This window comes from Sciurus vulgaris (assembly GCF_902686455.1).
Source record: "Sciurus vulgaris genome assembly, chromosome: 16".
In the NCBI taxonomy this organism is placed as follows: Eukaryota; Metazoa; Chordata; class Mammalia; order Rodentia; family Sciuridae; genus Sciurus; species Sciurus vulgaris.
This window is the reverse complement of record NC_136477.1, coordinates 45,973,702-45,994,113: the sequence shown is the minus strand read 5'-3', so window position 1 is coordinate 45,994,113 and position 20,412 is coordinate 45,973,702. Positions and strand designations below refer to the sequence as shown.

The following is a 20,412-nucleotide window of genomic DNA, read 5'->3' as shown; positions in this document are numbered from 1 at the left end:
AATTTTTTCTATATCATCTTTTCACATTCATGATTCTTGGTGAAATGTTCATGGAGAACCATGGTTACAGAAATAAGACTAGTTTACAGGTGGAACAAAAATTTCACCTTCCTCAAAATCCCTTGATCTTGAGTGACTTACTTCACCTTTTACTCACTTCAAACATATTGACCACATCTACAACCATTCCTTGACCACACTCTTTATGCTTTCACTTCTCTTCTGCCCTCTCTCCAACCCCTTGATACTCTAAATTCTTCCGAGTGGTCTCCTGACTGTGCTTCCCTACTTATCTATCCTGAAGTACCATCTTAAAATGTCTTCAACACCCTCTATTCCTCCCTTCCCTCAGTTCTGCCTAATTCATTTGAAAGTAAACCTAACTCGAAACCTGCATTCCAATCTAATTTTTATCTCACTCCAACTTCTTAGCATGCTGGGAAAACCACCACCTTGAGGTCTGGTGCCACTGCCCTCTGCTTATCACTGGAAGATCTTCAGCCGCTACTCCAGGCTTGTCCTAGTCCTTGTCAGTCATATTTACCACTTCTCCCAATTAGTCCCCACAAAGCCCTAACTCTACTCTGCCTCATTCCCAGAAGATGACATGGGATTCCTCCCATTTTTTAATATCCTTCACATATAAACTGATCTGTTTCTGAATCCAGCCTAGTGCTTCCTTCATGAATCTGCACCAGTTTTTCATTCCCGTTCTACTGTCAGTCTTCTAATTCTCTTCTATTGCCTCTGGGCCCTTGTTTCAATTATTTTATTTTAAAAAATATTTGTTTGAAAGTTTACTATGTACTGGACCCTGTTATAGATGCTGGTGCACAGTAGGGAAACCAAGATGAATAAAATCCAGTTTCTCACTGTGGAATAGGGTAGGGTGGGGTGAGTGTGAAGAAGAGAAAACAAATAGAAAAATAAAAACAAATGGTGGGGAGTGAGAGAAGAATGGAAGAACTTTAGATTATGTAGAACAAAATGAGGGGGGTATGAAAAACTGTGGAATGAGACAGACATCATTACCCTATGTACATGTACGATTACACAAATGGTATGAATCTACATGGTGTACAATCATAGAAATAAAAAGATGTACCCTATTTGTGTATAATGAAGCAAAATGCGTCTGTAAAAAATAAAAATAAAAACAAAAGATAATTTCTATTTTTTAGATTTCATCCATGTTAAAGGAGAGGAAATCCAGGTGTGGTGGCCCTAGCTACTGAGGATAAGGAGGATGATAAGGCAATGTAGCCAGATCCTATCTCAAAATTAAAAGGGCTGGGGATGTAGCTCAGTGGTAAAGCACTTGCCTAGCATGTGCCAGGACCTGGGTTAGATCCACAGTATCACAAAAAATTTTAAAACAAACAAACAAAAAATTTAAAAAGAGGGAAACACTAGTACTGACTCTTGAAGGAGAAACTGACTAGGTTGAGAAGTAAACCTGTCTGCCACCACCCCCAACTCTACTGTATTCCTTCATTCTAAGGACAACTTCCTTCATCCCTGAGTTGCCTTCTAGATGTATCTTTGGTGCCTGTTCTTCTTCCCTTCTTTAAAGATTACTCTGTACATACTATCTCTAAATTCTTGCTTTCTTGGTCATCTTTTTAGATGAAACAATAATGCATATCTAAAACAACAATATAAAGTTGAAGAATAGATCCCTTACTTCTTAATTGTCCAGTCACTCTTTGACCTCCTAAAATCCACCTTCTGCTCTATCACTTTATTCCACTCCAGCAAATGTACCCAGTGACCATGCTCCAGAGTGCCAAATCTGAGTGGACTTTTTCTGCCTTACATTACTAATCTCTTCCACCTTCTTGGCTCACACTGCACAGTCCTTTGAGGTTACACTATAAGTACTTCCTTGGCTCTTTCTCTTCTAGTGCTCCTTTAATACTGATGCTGAGGGTAGAGGTCCACCTTTGTCCATGTTCTCTTTCTCTATGTACCCAATTTAAGTTGGGTAACCATAACATTTTTATGATCCTAATGGGATACCTTTGTGATTAGAGGAGGACAGTATTAATAATTAACACTCTGGGGTGGCAGATGCAAACCAAGATTACCCCAAACAAACTAGGATATATGGTCACTCTTTTCTTAGGAGACTGATGGCATTGACTGTTATAGTCTTGACTAACAAATACCTGTAAATCATTTACAAAACTCAACCAATAGCCTTGATAATGACATTGGACTTTATTTTTCAAATCTTCAGATTATGATTTCTCATAGGTATCTCAAACTCAGCTTGGACAAAACAATTCATCATTTATATTCCTAAAACCTGTTGATCCTTATATTTTCTACACAATGATCCAGTGACTGAAACCTCTAATCAGGGGATTGTTACAGATTTCCCATTCTCACTTACCTATCTCCTAACATTTCTGCATTCACTGTTTCTCCGGAACTACTCTTATAACCTTTTATCTGACCTTGTTCTAATCCTATCTTCTTCATTTTCCATGTTGTTGCTAGAGTGATCTAAAAGTGATCACACTACTTCTATTTTGAACCTTTCAATAAGTCAATTCAGGCTAAAGACTTTTATCATGATTCCTCCTGTTCACCTCTTTAGTCTCTAACCTCACTTGTTCACTCCTTTTGCACTCTAATAATCCCAAATAGCTTGGAGAAACACCCCTGCCCCCACTCCACTAAGTGGCTTCTCACTTCCAGTCCCGTGTGGATGCTGTTCTTTTAGCCTGGAACACAGATCACCTTATTGGGCTTGCCAGTACCTGTAACATTTTCTCTACTCAATCACCCCTGGCCCAGAGGACCAGCAGTGCCTCTCTGTAAATTTTCATACTACCTTTCCTCTCAACCACAGCATCAGACATTTTCATCTGAAATTATTTATGTCATTCTTCTCTAATAGTTGATAAGCTTCTTCAAGACAATAGTAATCATAAATACCTAATAAATTATTCACTCTATCTTTAGAAGACAACATCTACTATTATGGCTTCAGTTGACAAAATTAAACTAAGTTTGACTGAATATTCATATGAATAAACAACCTCATTTCTGCACTTTTCCACATGTGCCCATGATTTATAAAATCATCAATGGAAAGATTTAAAATGTGTAAGGGCTTCAGCTGCCCAAAATTGGTCATGTTCTATAAAATAAAAAATAGATCTTAGTAGAGGAGATAATATGCTTAAATATATATATATATGTATATGTATATATATATGAGTATTGTGCCAGAGTTACAAAAAGACCAACTTAATTTTTTTTTTTTCAGAAAGGAAAGAATTTTTATTCAGTTTCTGAGCAAATATATGTTGGGAATTTATTATGTTATGGGCATTATTTAATTATTTAAATCATTTAAATGATTTACAGAAAATCAGAAACATTTCAAGAGTTGTTTGATGTGGAAAGTTTTATAAAAATATTATCCAAGTGTTTTTTTCTAACACTTTTCTCATTCCTTTTGTTTTTTATTACTTATAGTCTTAAAAACATACAGCTTTCAAAGGGAGATTAGTATTGAATATCTAAAAATCTAGTATCCATCACATCTATCCAATCAGCCTCAGCTACTTTCCAGGTGTCTCCTCTTGTGATTTCCATGTTCTTACATGATTAGCTCCACTCTGAAAGAAGGAATTCTTACTCTGTCTGTCAAAACCCAAACTATTGACCTTTAAGGCACAGGAAAAAGTTCAATTTCTGGATAAAATGTGGTGCTCCTCTCACTTATTTAATCTAAGTAATTTTGAGGGAATTACAAATGTATAATCTAAAAATTTTAAAGAATATTAGTGTTACCAGAGGCATAACAAGAGCATCTGGCATAAGTGGTATCCAATGAACAAAGAAAGAAAGCCATATAGCAAGTTAACAGTCATGATACAGAAAAACTCCAAATGGTATATGTTTTTCTGACAAAGTTCTGCTCTTAACCATAACTTTCTATTTCCTAATTTGATCACATTACTTTGTGCAATCTTTCCTAATTTTGGCTTATAAATCTTGTTCTGTGAATTGTGATTATTCTTAAAAAGAAAAATAATTTGAGTTACTGTGAAATTTAAAACATGCTCTGATACTTTATTCATGATGAGAACTATCAGAGCATTCGTGAGGGTAGGCACTGGCTTTCTGGCTATGGTAAGCACCCTTAGGTAGATCTCAGGTGATGTGAATGCATCTACCATTAGACACTACACTGGGGAATAAATTTTTATAAAATTTAACTGGGAAGAAGTTAAATATTCTATTTTTTTTTTTATTGGCAAGGTGATGATACTATAAAAACAGTTCCAACTTTCAGATAAACATTCTTGAATACTACTACATGTCAGAAGGTGGAGCTCTAAACATATCTGAAATACGGGCTTTTTACATGAATTTCACAAATGTGTGGAACAAGAAGATTAAAGCAAGAGTGGTCTTTAGAAAAATGGTTCTAAAGAATATTTCAATTCTTTCAGGATAAAAATCACCCACAACTCTGAAAATATAATGGGCTACTGATAAGAGATGTTTACAATTTTCCTTAGAAATACTGATATATCACCAATTGTAAAAATTTACGTATATGTAAATTAATAGGAAAATATAAAGTATATTTAAAAGGCAAAAAAAAAAAAAAAAAAAAAAAAAAAAAAACAACCCACTGTTGAAAAATCAAAGCCCCCTAGTCAAATACAGGCAAGGTCCTAATACTTACAAGCATCCCGAATGTAGAGTAACATGGCTATGAAGATATAGTCGACTAAACTCAGGCTGAGGCCATCTGCAAACAAGGCATCCCAGACCACCAGGAGATCCTGCAGAGGGAACTCTCTGCCAAACAGCAACCGCACCCACCGCCTGCAGAGAAACAAAAATTTATAAAACAGTACTTTTGAGAGGAATGAAAAAGTGATCATTTTCTCATGTAATTGTGAAAAGATTTATGATTTACTAATTGAATACTGTGAGCAAATACACGTCAAAGATATATTACAGTAAAATTCAAGTTTTGAGCAAACATGTAAAAATATAATATAGTAAAATCTAAGTTTTAAGCATTTAAAATAAATTTACAATTCTATCCTAGGCTATAAATTACACTTTATGTATGTATAAAATACAAACATGTTTGAAAAGGGTAGAAATTTTTCATATTTAATAGAAACCACAAATCTTCAAAAAGAAAACAGAAAAATGAATACACAGTGGTCAAATAGTTGCCTCATCTGTAAAGTTGTAAGTTAAAAATATGATTTCCCCAAATTTCATAATCTTTACTACTTTTTTGTAACTTAAGCTTTTGTAAGCATTTGTATGATGACAAATTACTATAGCCAAACTTATAAAACTACATTCTTGCATGGTACTCTTGTTTAAAATATTCATTTAAAATTATATGCAGGGGAAAATTAGTATTCCTGTACATTGTTTTGTAAAGTACATAGTTATTTAAAATGAAAATATAAATATACTTAATTTTTTAGGTTTAGAATAGATATATTTTCTTTCTAGGGGAGCTTTTCATGTTGATTTCTATGGCCAAGTAAATGAATATGTCACAGAATAGACAAAAACAGCAATATAACTTTGTTTATAATTGTATTACATAAATAGTGACAGTTTATACTTTAAATAAATGCTAACTAAGCAATTCATATCTAATGCTTACAACAAAAATAATAATTCAATCTGGTATGCTTTTATTCATTTACTTCAAATTTTATATAATATTGCTACACTTCTCTTACAAGCCTTTTGGTTAGATACTTCAGTTAGAATTTTGTGATTCTGGCACATAGCAAAGAATTAGATGTTCCAAATCTCTAGTGCTATCAAGTAATGCAGAATAGAAGAAATTGTTCATAATTTAGCTAAGAGATAATTACTTCTTTATAAAATTTGAAAATAAGTATAACCATCTCTGGGGTTACAGTGAGGAAAAAAGAAAAAAAATCAAATGCTTTTCTCTGGGAGTATTATATTTAAGGAGGAATCACAGTTGTGAAAAATAGTGTATAAATCATACATATATATTTCAGTTTAATTAGTAGAAATTACATCATCAACTACTTAAGTTCTATTAATTAATATCATAAAATCAGTCAACAGACTAATTAGCCTGCAGTTTTTCAACTACATCAATTACTGTATTTTTCAGGGATAAAACACCCAAGTAATACTTATTTTTTAAAAAATGTTACCTCTTCTATCATTTTCATTTATCTTTCAAATTATATTATATGCTAAAATGATGGGTGACTAACTTAAAATTTATATATTTTTGTCAAATATGCTTGTGTTTATGTGGTTTAAGAAAAAATTAATTCTTCACACCATTCTAATTCTTTTAAATTACAAATGCTAATATTTACTATTCCAAGAACAAAAATATTTCTAAATTAAATAGGTTGCTCTTCTCAATTACAAAGAGTTAACCAGAACTGCAAAGAGTATCGGGGAAACAGATACGGGCAAAGCAAAATAGTACATGGATGAAACCATCTTGGGTACTCGTGAAAAGGATTTTTAATTGATATATATATATTATATAAATGAATTCTTAAATGACTAAAATGTTTAGAATGAGGTTACTTAAAATTATTCAATTGACACAAATGAAACAAAATTGCACCAAGAATAAAACAAATGGAAGTTGATACATAACAACAGATGAGAATTGCTATAGTTTCCAGTCTTCCTTATAGTTCAAATACTTGTCATTTTCTTATGGGCAATAACATTTTGGTTTCATCACAGATAGTGCTTAAAGAGCAAAAAAAGAAAGTAGTTTTTGTTTTTAGAAATGATTTATATACCTATGATTTTTATAATCAAATGCCCAGTTTTTGCTCAAACTTCTCTTGCAATCTTCCTGCTGATTAGGGTTGTATTAGCTTAGCTTTAAAAATGAGCCGACAGATAACATGCCAAGCAGCGACTTTCACTGCAGTACTGTCAAAAGGGCAATTGCAAACGCTGGTAATTTACACTGAACTCAACGTTTCTGATTTTTCCCTGTGTCCAACTGTTCATATGCTTAACATTTTCGAAACTACACAAAATGCAGGACTCTAGTATTTTTATATTTAATGTGTAATCTGTGATGTGCTGCTTTGTGATTGTTTCACATTGCTTCACTTTTAAAGTTTTACCTTGCCAAATACACTGCTACATAATTCCAGGGCAAGGCCTAAATCTGTGTGTGTGTGTGTGTGTGTGTGTGTGTGTGTGTGTGTGTGTGTGTGAGAGAGAGAGAGAGAGAGAGAGAGAGAGAGAGAGAGAGAGAGAGAGAGAGAGAGAAAGAGTACTAGTAGTAAGAAGATAAGAGGAAGGGGAATCTAGGAAGTTTTTTGTAAAGAGCTCTATACACTTCACTAAGTGCTCTAGCTGTTGTTTACCAAGGTCTTGTTAAATGCACTGTAAAGCCACCTGTCACTTTACTGAGAAGGAAAGGTGTAGCTAAATTGGAAGAACATGCATTGATCTTGCTAATGGTGGCACAAAAATAATTCAGGAAGTGGGGGGGGACCACATTAAAAAATAATTTATTATTAAATGCCTACCATGTTATTTTTATATTAGTATTTATAATTTGTCTATACTAGGATGTTTTAAATTAAAATACTGTTTCCTCTATTTTATATGCAATTATGCCAAAATTAAGGTCAAATTCTCAAAATATTTAAGAAAAACCATATGACTAATAGAATGCTGTGGGACCAACAATGATATCAATAATTTAATCATTTAAATCTCAACTGGATTTAGTTCATACATATATTCACAGCATAAAAAAATTTCCTGTGCTATTTTGGGCTTTTCTTCATTGAGCTTATTTAAAAGCCAAGGAAAAATTCAGTGTATTATGGAATGAGTTACGAATAGAAATTATTTCAGGAAGCTTTTGTATTCTTAGAAAGGAAAATTTACTCCAAGAAATGGGGTCTTAAAAAAAGTCACTCCTACAATTAACATGCTTTTATTGCAGTTAAAAATATTTAGTGAGAGTTAAAGTTACACTTAAGGATAGCATTAAACCTTTCTTTTGCTCTTAAAGATAGCTCCAGTTTAATTGCTTTATGTATGTTACACCTGCAGAATGCAATGCTATATATTTTATCACTTGTGATAACACAGTGATTCCTATTTTACCAGACCTATGCAGTAATTAAAATCTGCACAAACAAAAAAATTATCTGAAGTATTAAAGTTAATAATAAGCCACTCAAAGACAGGGCAGTTTCTATGTTTGCACTTATACCATGATTCTCTATTTTAAATTTCTGTATAACTAAGCTGCTATTCCCAGGAGATCAGTAACTACTGATGGTGTTATTGTGTAGTAAATGACCCACAGAAACACCATAAGAAGTCAACTTTTACCACTTTATAAAAATGATCAATTATGTTTCCATAAACATAGCATTGGTCCAACATGGCTATAGTGGGTTATATAAGGAGAAATTTAAATCCTAGACCTTCACTTCCCTTTTCTTTTAATGGTGCTTAGTGTCAATATAGCAATCTTACAAGAACAAGTAATGCAGGAAAGCTATATTCAATTTAATTTAACAAACATCAGAAGGGCATGTCAAGTAACTTGTGATCACAAAATGACAGCATTTGCTAAGCATTTTTGAAAACAACAGAGCATTGTTAGATTTTTGCTCAATGAAGTTAATTTTAGGTTTTGCTTTCTGTTCACTTCCTTTCAGAGCTAACAATTAATTTTTAAATAATCAATGCCTGGTATGGAATAAACACAGAATCCAAATTCTGTTAGTATTAGGAAAAAATAAAAGCCAAGTCAAAAATGTTGCTGTGAGGTTGAGCACCTACCACCTGGGATGAATTTAGGCTCTTTTTATGTTGGGTTTCTTTGTATTTCTTGTTTTCAAACTAATTAATCGTGAGTGTTCCTTTAAACTAACTGTGAGAATAGCCAAAATTAGAACAAAATATTGCTTTTATTATAATGAAGGTCACAAGACATTCTTAACTTTAACTTCTTTAGAGAGGAACTTCACAAAAAGATGGAAGGCCAAATAAGTTAACTTTGTTCTGATTTTGCACATCTTATTCTTGGAAGGGTACTATTACACAGTACATTCCTGGAAGATGCCTGACCTGCTTAGTAAAGTTTTTATCAACTATTTCAAACAGGTCCTTTTAAAAATATTTGGAATATGCATGACTTGTAAAGATTTGAATCCTTTAAGCCCATTAAACTCTGCTTAAAAAAAAAAAAAAAAAAAAGATCAGAAACATCAAGTGACTGTGTTTAAAGATTTCAGACTTACTTTCTAATGTTCCTTGTAATTGATGGGTTGAGCCCAATTTGGATTTGACCTTAAGGGAAGACATGTTAAATCTAATTTAACCCCCAAAGCGTACGTACTTGCACTGTTAAAGTGTATTTTGACTTTGAGGAAAATTCTCAGTTCCTTTCAGAGGGCAGTACATAGCCCTTTATTAAGGAAGGTTTCTTATTCCAAAAATAAGTTCCTAATAATTATCACCCATTCCTACTGTAATTTATTCTTGGTAAGTGTTTGAAGCTGTTTTGTCAGAACAAATGTAACACGCCCTTTGCAAAAATACTCTGAATATAAAGTACAGCCTTATGTATCTATGTTTTTCCAGAGATACAAGCAGCTCATGAAGATGTTGGATAAAGAAGATGACCACGGTCTTTTAAGGCTGTATAACCCTTAAATGTTTTTATACAGGCACCAACCTCTTTTTAGATCTATGCCTGTTATTATAAGTATGGCATTTCAAAGAGTAATTTTAGCATGTTTGATTTACCAGTAGATTCAAATAAAGTTAATGAAAGATGGTAATGGTCCAATATAGTTGTATGAACAGGATGCACTCTAAGAATCCCCCTGTCCTTTCCAAGTACCGTGCAGATGGAATCTAAGTTTTGCCTGGAGAGGACTAAGGGGATAAAATTCTCTGAGAAGAAACCTCTCTACCCTGTTACTTACTTGGGCTCCACCACAAGGGAGATACTGGATATCTTCTAGAAAAAATTTCTTAGAAGTCACTACTGCCAATGAATAACTACATAAATAATTAAGTGCAGTTGGTGGTCATAGTGGGGAAATTAATTTTAGGCTCTGTATATATTAGTGTTTATTCATATTACAATTGTTACTTCTAGAGAGTCTGGAAATACTTTTGTCCTGTCATTTTTACCTCTAGGAAAGGAAATTATGATCAAATAAATTTTCTAAAACAGTATACAGAGAATTGCTAAAAATAATTGCTCTATTCTCCATGATCTGAAACTCATTTTTTTAAAAAAAAAGTGTGATTTTAATTTAAGATGGTCACAGACTATTTCAAATACCAACAGGATCTTAGCCATGTTGAATAACACTTTTTAATTTCCTTTGCTTAAGTCTTCTAATACATTTTTATATATTGTTGGAAGAACTGACATGAGGTTATAATACTGAGAAATACCCAGAATCTATTCAGGGGTAAAGGTAAAACCACAGTCATATTTCCATAAGCAGTCAACCTCAACTCAAGCAATGCAAAGGAAACAGAGTTCTTGCTGCTAAAATTTACAAGCTGGTCATACATATGTCATTAACAAATCAGATGGAACATATTACTAAAGGGCAGCATGGGTATCTGATTCCCTTTCACATCTTATCTCTTACCTGTACCTTTGGAGTTACTTTTCACTGATTTTCCCTTTCTTCTCTCTTATCCCACGGGGGCCTGATCCTGTGTGCCTGCTAGAAGCCTAGCAGGCTTCACTCAGGCCTGATGTTGGAGGCTGCACTCCTATTAGTGTCACTGCTTCCCAATTACATTTTCCAGAAGTCAAGACACTGATAAGAAATCCCAGCTAAAGGGTTAGTTAGTTGCTGATTGTTTCTGTTGGTTTCTCTCCCTTCTTCAGCAGATCACAAGCTTCCTAGGGTTATTTGGTGTGGGGCACAGAGCAGGGTGTTAACATGTTTGTTAAATGAGTATGATTTTTCCTCCTGAGGTTAGCTCTTGTTGACCAGGAATCATCTTGATCATGAATTTATAGCCTTTTTACAGGTTTCCTAGTTGCTCACCAAACTTTTTCTTGGGCTTCTTTCATCTCTCTCTCTGGGTTCTTTGGGCCCACATTCTAAATAGTAAGCGATTAGATTTATGCAGGAATTAAGCTCAGTCTTCTGAGGACATTCTCCCTTCTTTTCCTGAATGCTGCTTCCCTGTATGCATACCTTAGGAGTTCCTCACCTCCACCTTGCTGATCAAAGTGTAATCCTCAGACCAGTACCACCACCTGGGGCTTGTTAGACTTACTAACTCTGAGACTCCCAATACAGTCCGATTGGATCAGAATCTTCATATTAACAAGATTTTCAGATGGTTTACATGTACATTAAAGTTTAAGAGGCAATGTCCTAGGTGACATATTCCTGTTTCCTGCCCGTACTTTGGCTCCAGATAACAGAGCTTCTAAAATTCACCATGTGATCTTGTAAAATGTTACTATGGGGAGAGAAAAGGCTTAAATTAATGAATGGCTCTTCTACTTAAGAGCAGTAGTCTCAAACTTTGGCATGCATATTTGCCTAGAGGGTTCACTAAATGGCTGATTGCTGGGACCTATCCCTGCAGTTTTCTGATATAGAAGTAAAGACTGATAATTTGTGTTTTGAACAAGTTCTCAGGAGATGTTGATATTGCTGATGTGGGTGAGAACCAATACCTAAGTTCTGCTTTCTCTCTACATTTCCTCAGTTTACTCTTGGGTCAATGTAACTTCTGCAGCATGTCTAGTCCTTGGGGATAATGGCCACCACACATTCAGTGACTGGGACAGAAAATATGAAGAGCCAAACTTCCCTGAGTATGCTAACTCTATTAATTTGTATATTTTTATTTTCTAGGAAAACATTTGCTCTACTCTTGAGAGAGAAAGAGAGAGAGAGAGAGACAGAGAGAGACAGGCAGGCAGGCAGACAGACATACATACATGGGGTGATGGAGGCCTCCCAAAAGTGAAAATGGGCCATTTTGGTTTTTTTTTTAAACTCTCAACATAAGATAAAAAATGAAGAAATACCAAGACAAGGCTACAAAAATGATATATTTTAAACATTAACATTTACAAGTCAATGTTTTTAAACACAGATTTACTATGATGGATATAATATTTATAATATATATAAATAGGGGCTAGGGTGTAGCTCAGTTGTAGAGTGCGTGTATCAGGCTTCAGACATGCCTGATTGGAGGCTGCAGACATGGGAGTTGGCTAACTAAAAGTTGAGAGTATATATGATTGACTTCGGGAACATGTTTGAAGGTACAGTGAACACTCTAAATTTGAGGGTACTTAGTGTTTAGCTCTGAACTAATGGCTCTCCTGGGCATATATGATTGGTTTTAATGGGGAAAGAAAGCTGGGACAAGGTAGGGCATGGCTGATTAGTTACATGCAAAGAGATGGAACTGATAAGCGAAGTGGCATGTGCACACAAGGGGCAAAGAGCACAGATACCAACAGGACCCAAAAGAACAATTGCCTACTCCCTATGTGAAAGCCCTATGATATCAGGATCCTGGCTAAACTGTCATCTATGAAGACAAGTTTGAGAGGCCATGGCCATGGGAGATTTGTTTCTCTCTTTTAAAAAAAATTCATGCAAAGTATAAAACGGTGAAACTTATATTTAGTTCTCTGTATCAAGAGAGGGTTGTGGACCCCTTTGAAAATTTAATCAAGTTTATAAACCCTCATCCCTGAAAAATATACATACCAAGGCCCATATCACATCTGCCTCATGTGCAAACCATCTCAGGAGTGTATTTCAGGAAACTTAATTGAGAAAACATGCACTACATTAATGTCTATATTAATTTAGATGTTTGCACGACCAGGGAAAAGTGTATTCCAGGAAAAGGAATACGAGTACTTGCATTTTAAAAGAATAGCATTTCTTTATTTTTAAAGGGCTCTGGGGTTAAGTCCTTGTCTTTGGGGGGCTGATTGGTGTGGCTCAGATGGTTTAAACAGCCTGCAAATTAACACCATATTGGAAAATGACCATGACTTGGCAATGCTCATCTTTTCTGAGCTGGGGCTAAAATGGCTGTGTGTATGGGTATGTGGTGGCGGGGGTGGGGAAGGTGAGATGAACATTCTTCACTGACTTCCTCTTCTGTCTTATTCCACCTTTGATATGACCATTAGTAAGAATGCTATGATGGAAAACAATGAGAATATTCATTTAACAAATATTTCCTAAGCACAACAAGTACTGTGTTAGACCACTAACAGACTAGATGTTATGATGACAACTCTCAATCAGTAACATGGAAATTATCCAAAGTAAATTTTAATTCAATAATAATCCTATCAATCTGGCTTCCTACAGACACTTTTCATTTTTCTGTGCCCCCTCCCCACTAAGTCCTCCAAAGAACCATTGTATGTTTAGGGAATGCAAACTAATGGCAACATTAGCTAAATATAATTAGGAAGGTAAAAACAATTTAAAACATTACTAAATACATTTCAAAGCCAAGTATTAATGGTTTTTGGATTATCCACCATTTGGGATTATATATGCCCCAGTTCCTATCCATTAATGCAGATAAATCAAGAACTGAATGTGGGCTGGGGGTACAGCTCAGTGGTACAGTACTTGCTTAGTATGTGCAAAGTCCTGGGTTGAATTTCCAGCACTGAAAAAAATAAAAAGAGCTGAACATACCTGCATGGGGCCCAGGTGACTTAGTAAGGGGTAAAGAGACAGAGGGAGCAAGGGAGAGAAAAATAGAGGGAGGGGAGGAGAGAGGAGGGGCGGGGAGGGGAGAAAGAAATCAGGAAATCTCAAAGGCGCCAGTCAAGGTAAAGGGCAGTCAACTCCACTGCATTCATTATTTAGGGTATAAGGGTTTCTTTACAAATTTATAAGTCCGTCATTACTCTTCCCTCCAAGTGGGAGTTAAGTGGAAACAAAAGAGTTAAAGAGGATTTGGCAGCTCCATTTTATTCATAGCTGATAGCTGAAGGTTAGTGTCCAATTTTATAATCAACTATATGTGTGTGTGTCTATTTTTTTTAAAGGACAAATATACACTAACCAAGGAAAATGTTCTCTTATGCATGGAATATTACAACTCGATGTTTTAAAATAATCACAATTTCTCTTGACAATGCCAAATATTATGCATTTATATGACTGTTTTGATTTCTAAAAGTACTACTTTATTTAATCAACCCTCTTAAAGCAGAATTCCTGCATGTGGTCTTGGGAAGATATGCACTCTGAGGAAAAACTCTTGCTCATTTCAGAGATATAGAGGTGCTTTCTTTGTTCACCTGCCTCCCCAACCCATTTCATAGTTACCAAAACAAACAAGCAGGGCAGGGACAGGTTTACAGAAGCACTGACATAGGAACACGGCACAGCCTGAATCACATCTCATTTAAAAGCTAACTCCAGAACAGTGTAAAAGGCCTATTTTTCTAGTGACTCTTATACTTGTCTTTAATTCTCTTCTTTAATTCCCAAAGAATATCTAATTTGGATATGTATAAGGAAAAGCATGTCTTCATATTAATGTGGAGGGTCAGAAGATTCAGAAGTCACAGTATCTACTATTGCTAAGTCATCTGTGGTAACCATTTCTTCTGAGTAAAGAAATGTAACTTTCTGAAGGAATTATTTTGACAAATCATAATTCGATGTTTCATAAATGCCCCAGTTATAATACAGTAGTAATTACAGCTACAAGACCCTATAAGATTAAGAATGCTTCCTTTCAGGGAAACTCATTAAGGAAACTATAAAGGACCTTAAACTTACAAAGAAAAATTAATTGCTACTTTTGGTCAGCTGATTTTAGAAAGACTTATGAGGTCCAGTATTGTATATTAGACTAACAGAGAGAACAGGACTTTAGTTTACTAAGGGCATCCTGGTATACATGTTCATAAATTAATCTGCTTGTAAACCAATGCAAATATTAAGCAACAAAAGCATCACATAATATACTTTAAATTTACTTTCATCAATACATTTTATTTCCACATTAGCTACCAGTTACTGTGGCTGACTCCTGGTGCTGAAGTGCTTCAAATCCAGGACCTCAAGCTCTCAAGCACTGCTCTCTTATCCACGGCTTCCTAGCTGACCATCTTTCTCACTTACTTAACTATTTTATTCCCTATGAATTAAAATGAAAACTAGGCAAGGTTATTGCTTCGTTAGTTTAGAGTACTTGTTTTTTGGCAAATGTCAAATAATAATTTTAAAGTATAACAGGACATACAATAAAAAGCTATTTTCTTTTTTATCCCAGAACCCTCCCCTGACAACAAATCAACTTTCCCAAGAGCAGTCAACACTCTTATGGAGAAATTTTAATGCATATATGCAAAATATAAATGGGCGCATATCATGCCATGCATTTTTATATTTAACATTACAATTGGTAAAATGGACATCACTCCAAATCAGCATATATGGAAATATTTCATTTTTTATGATTGCCCAGTATTCCACTGAATAGGCACATCATAATTTAGCCAGTTCTTTTATTTTGGAGACATTTAAATTTTTTTCCTTTTTTATTCCTCGATTATCTTTGTACAGGCCTTTGTTCTTGTAAAATTTTGGGAAAACACTACAGTGTTCATTTCATGTCACTTCAACACTTTAGTTTGATTTAGGATTTTTTACTGAAAAAATAGTATTGAATAATCTCACAAACACAAAAAAAGGAGGTTTAGGAACACAACAGAGGTTTTCAAAATGTCTCTAGACATAACATAAAAATCTGTTCAAAATGCATATTCTTGAACTTCACTTATCCACTTATCCCACACCTACTAAGAAAGATATTCTGGGCAGGGACCCCAGCAATCTGCATTTCGACAAGCCCTCTAGGTGATTCTGAAATAAGTTCAAGTTTGAGAAACACTACTTTTAAGAGTGTATAAAAAGATATAGTCTTGGGCCTGAAAGCTACCAGGTACCAAGGAAGTTTCGGTGACTCCTAATGCCTTCCAGCTCTTTTCAGTTACAGGGAGGTCCCTTTCACAGAAAGAAATGTTATTATAATGTCAAATTTACTGCCATTTTTCTTTATGGTTTATGGGTTTGTGAATCCCTACCTAAGAATATAAGACAACTGGTTTGGTGCACATCATTGATACATCTGGAATTCATTTTGGTGCAAAAAAAAAAAAAAAAAAAAGTTTCACGATTACTAAATAGCTAGTTAGTTCTCAAAACTGTAATACTGAAAATCCATAGTTTTCCCAATGAATTGAAATTCTATTTTTATCATATATTAAATTCCTGTATGTATTGAGGGTCTGTTTTGGAATCTCTTTTATTTTGCCTATGGGTCTAATTATGTGATAAATTCAATGTGTTTCAACTATGGCTTTTTGTAATACATTTAACAATGCCCCCTCTGATACCAGAACATTCCTGGTATACTTAAATGTGTATTTTAAAACATGAATTTTGGGGGGGATTCAAGATGGCGGACTAGAGGGTGGCTGCGTTCCGTGTTGCTCCAGGACTCAGGGCTCAAGAAGAGGAGATATAGAGAGCCTTGGGACCAACTCAAAGCAGCCGGGCGAGAATCTCCCACTGGGCAGGCGCCCCGGACGGGGCAGGAGTCCTGGACGGGGCGGTAGCCCCAAAAGCAGGGATCTTTGCAAAGTAGAACTGCCGGCGAGGCGCCCCTCCCCCCGCCGGAGCAGTGATCGCAGACAGCTGGGAGCATTGAAGAGGGGGCTGCCCAGAGGAGAAGGAGAAATACGGGCTCGGCACGTCGCTTGGAATTGGATCAGCTGCGCCAGGGCTCAGGGCGGCTATCCGGAGGAGCAGCGTGGACGCAGGACTCAAGAAAAGGAGATATTGAGAGACTTGGGACCAACTCAAAGCAGCTGGGTGAGCGTTTCCCACTGGGCAGGCAGACGGGGCGGTAGTCCCCGGACAGGGCGGTAGCCCCGAAAGCAGGGATCTTTGCAAAGTAGAACAGGCGGCGAGGCGCCCCTCCCCCCGCCGGAGCAGTGATCGCAGACAGCTGGGAGCATTGGAGAGGTGGCTGTTCACCACAGCGCTTGGACTCGGCGCAACCCACCCGCGCTCTGGGAGGCTGCCCAAAGGAGAAGGTGCTTGGTGAGCTGTTTGGACTGAACGTGACCACCCCTGAACACAGGGGGCTGCCCAGAGGAGAAGGAGAAATACGGGCTCGGCACGTCGCTTGGAATTGGAACAGCTGCGCCAGGGCTCTGGGCGGCTATCCGGTGGAACAGCGTGGTGAGTGGTTTGGTCCCAGAGCATCCGCTCCTGAACATAGGGGGGTTGTCTGGAGAAGGAGGAGGAGCGCGGCGGGGTGCTTGGGCTCGAAGTGACTGCACCAGGGCTACGGGAGGCAGTCGGGACAAGAAGGTGCACAGTGAGTTCTTGGGACTCGTGACGCACCAGATCTCTGGGTGACTGCCTGGTGGAGAAAGTGGTGCGTGGTGGGTCACTTGGTCTTAGAGCGACCGCATGGAACAACAGGTGGCTGCCAGAGGAAAAGGCATGTGGCGGGTCACTGGGACTCGGAGCGATTGTAAGGGGCTCCAGGTGGCTGCTCAGAGGAGGGGCCGCATAGCCAGGCGAAAAGTGCAGAGCAGGGTCCTATACGGCTTCTTGGTGGAAGAGCCCCACAGACAAACTGAGGGGCGGAGCGAAGGCTTCAGGACTGCAGGCAGCTTCTCTGAGGAGAGGCAGCCGAAGGAGATTCGTTTGTGAAGGGTGAGGCTTCCAGGCCCAGGAGGTAGGTCCGGGTCCCTGGGAACATTGCAGAAGAAGGCTGCCCAGCCCAGGCGGTAGTTGTGAATTGAACGGAACCTCTGGGAGGAAAACCGACCAGCGAGACCTCCCCACCAGGTGACTCCTCCCCGTTGGGTGAGGTTCTCCCAAAAGGACCGTAAAATCAGAGACACAGGCCCAAACTGGTCTTGCATCAGCCCACAACCTACTTCCCTTCTGGATGACCATTCATCAGCAAATGAAGGTACCTCTGCCCACTAGCAGGGAATATACCCCACCAGGAGGCCACCACCCCTAGGGAGTCAGCTCCCTTGTGGAGCACTGCATTATCAACTTCCTCCAAGATTTCAGGCTACTGAAGACTAAGAGGGGATATAATAGAAATCTTCAGGGATATTATAAGACAATAGAGGAAATCTGCAATATCACAGCGGTCAACTGATACCTGAACAATATGAGAAAACAAGGAAAGAAAATGCTGCAAACAAATCTAGATGTTACATCAATGAAACCCAACGACAGCATGGCAGAAGAAATGACAGAAAGGGAGTTCAGAATGTACATAATTAAAATGCTCAGGGAAGCAAATGACGAGATGCAAGAGCAAATGCAGGCACTGAATGATCGCACCAATCGACAGTTAAAAGAGCAAATACAGGAAGCAAAAGATCACTTCAATAAAGAGTTAGAGATATTGAAAAAAAACCAAACAAATCCTTGACATGAAGGAAACAATAAACCAAATTAAGAACTCCATAGAAAGCATAACCAATAGAATAGAACACCTGGAAGACAGAACATCAGACATTGAAGATAAAATATTTAACCTTGAAAACAAAGTTGAACAAACAGAGAAGATGGTAAGAAATCATGAACAGAAACTCCAAGAACTACGGGATATCATGAAGAGGCCAAATTTGAGAATTATTGGAATTGAGGAAGGCTTAGAGAAACAGACCAAAGGAATGAACAATCTATTCAATGAAATACTATCAGAAAATTTCCCAAATCTGAAGAATGAAATGGAAGATCAAGTACAAGAGGCTTATAGGACTCCAAATACACAAAATTACAACAGACCCACACCAAGGCACATTATAATGAAAATGCCCAACATACAAAATAAAGACAGAATTTTAAAGGCCGCAAGAGAGAGGAATCAAATTACATTCAGGGGGAAACCAATACGGATATCAGCAGATTTTTCAATCCAGACCCTAAAAGCTAGAAGGGCCTGGAACAACATTTTTCAAGCCCTGAAAGAAAATGGATGCCAACCAAGAATCTTATACCCAGCAAAACTTACCTTCAAATTTGATGATGAAATAAAATCCTTCCATGATAAACAAAAGCTAAAAGAATTTACAAAAAGAAAGCCAGCATTACAGAACATTCTCAGCAAAATATTCCATGAGGAAAAGATGAAAAACAAAGAAACAAATCAGCAATGGGAGGAACCATCCTAAAGGAATTGTCAAATAAAGGAAGAACCAAGTCGTCTCAAAATAAATAAATAAATAAATAAACAAATAAATAAATAAATAAATAAATAAATAAAATGAACCAAATGACCGGGAATACTAATCATATCTCAATAATAACCCTGAATATTAATGGCCTGAACTCATCAATCAAAAGACATAGACTGGCAGATTGGATCAAAAAGAAAGATCCAACAATATGTTGCCTGCAAGAGACTCACCTCGTAGAAAGAGATACACATAGACTAAAGGTGAAAGGATGGGGGAAAATATATCATGCACGTGGACTTAGCAAAAAAGCTGGGGTATCCATCCTCATTTCAGATAAGGTGGACTTCAAGTCAAAACTAGTCAAAAGGGATAAAGAAGGACATTACATACTGCTTAAGGGAACCATAAATCAGCAAGACATAACAATCATAAACATCTATGCCCCAAACACTGGCTCATCCATGTATGTCAAACAAATCCTTCTCAATTTCAGAAACCAAATAGACCATAACACAATAATACTAGGTGATTTTAACACGCCTCTCTCACCACTGGACAGATCTTCCAAACAAAAATTGAACAAAGAAACCATAGATCTCAATAACACAATCAATAATTTAGACTTAATGGACATTTATAGAATATACCATCCAACCAAGAGCGAATACACTTTCTTCTCAGCAGCACATGGATCCTTCTCTAAAATAGACCATATATTATGCCACAAAGTTAATGTAAGCAAATACAAGAAGATAGAGACACTACCTTGTATTCTATCAGATCATAATGGTTTGAAGTTAGAAATAAATGAAAGAGTAAAAAACAGAAGCTACTCCAACACCTGGAGATTAAACAATATGCTATTACATGATGAATGGATAACAGAAGATATTAGGAAGGAAATTAAAAAATTCCTAGAGGTAAATGAGAACAAAGAAACATCATATCAAAATCTTTGGGACACTATGAAAGCAGTACTTAGAGGAAAATTTATTTCATGGAGCGCATTCAATAAAAGAAGTAAAAATCAACAAATAAACAACCTAACACTTCAGCTCAAAGCCCTAGAAAAAGAAGAACAGAACAACACTAAAAGTAGTAGAAGACAGGAAATAGTTAAACTCAGAGCTGAAATC

General features: G+C 36.6%; 1 protein-coding gene across 10 annotated transcripts in view; it reads right to left on the bottom strand.

Annotated features, from left to right (window-relative positions):
* Window positions 1-20,412, bottom strand: part of TBC1D5 (TBC1 domain family member 5) — a 578,936-nt gene that overhangs the window by 137,333 nt on the left and 421,191 nt on the right. For all 10 annotated transcript variants that reach the window (XM_079115504.1, XM_079115505.1, XM_079115503.1 and 7 more), the window contains one exon: window positions 4,712-4,854. In XM_079115504.1, the coding sequence (XP_078971630.1) occupies window positions 4,712-4,854 (143 nt within the window). The remainder of the gene's footprint in view (window positions 1-4,711; window positions 4,855-20,412) is intronic.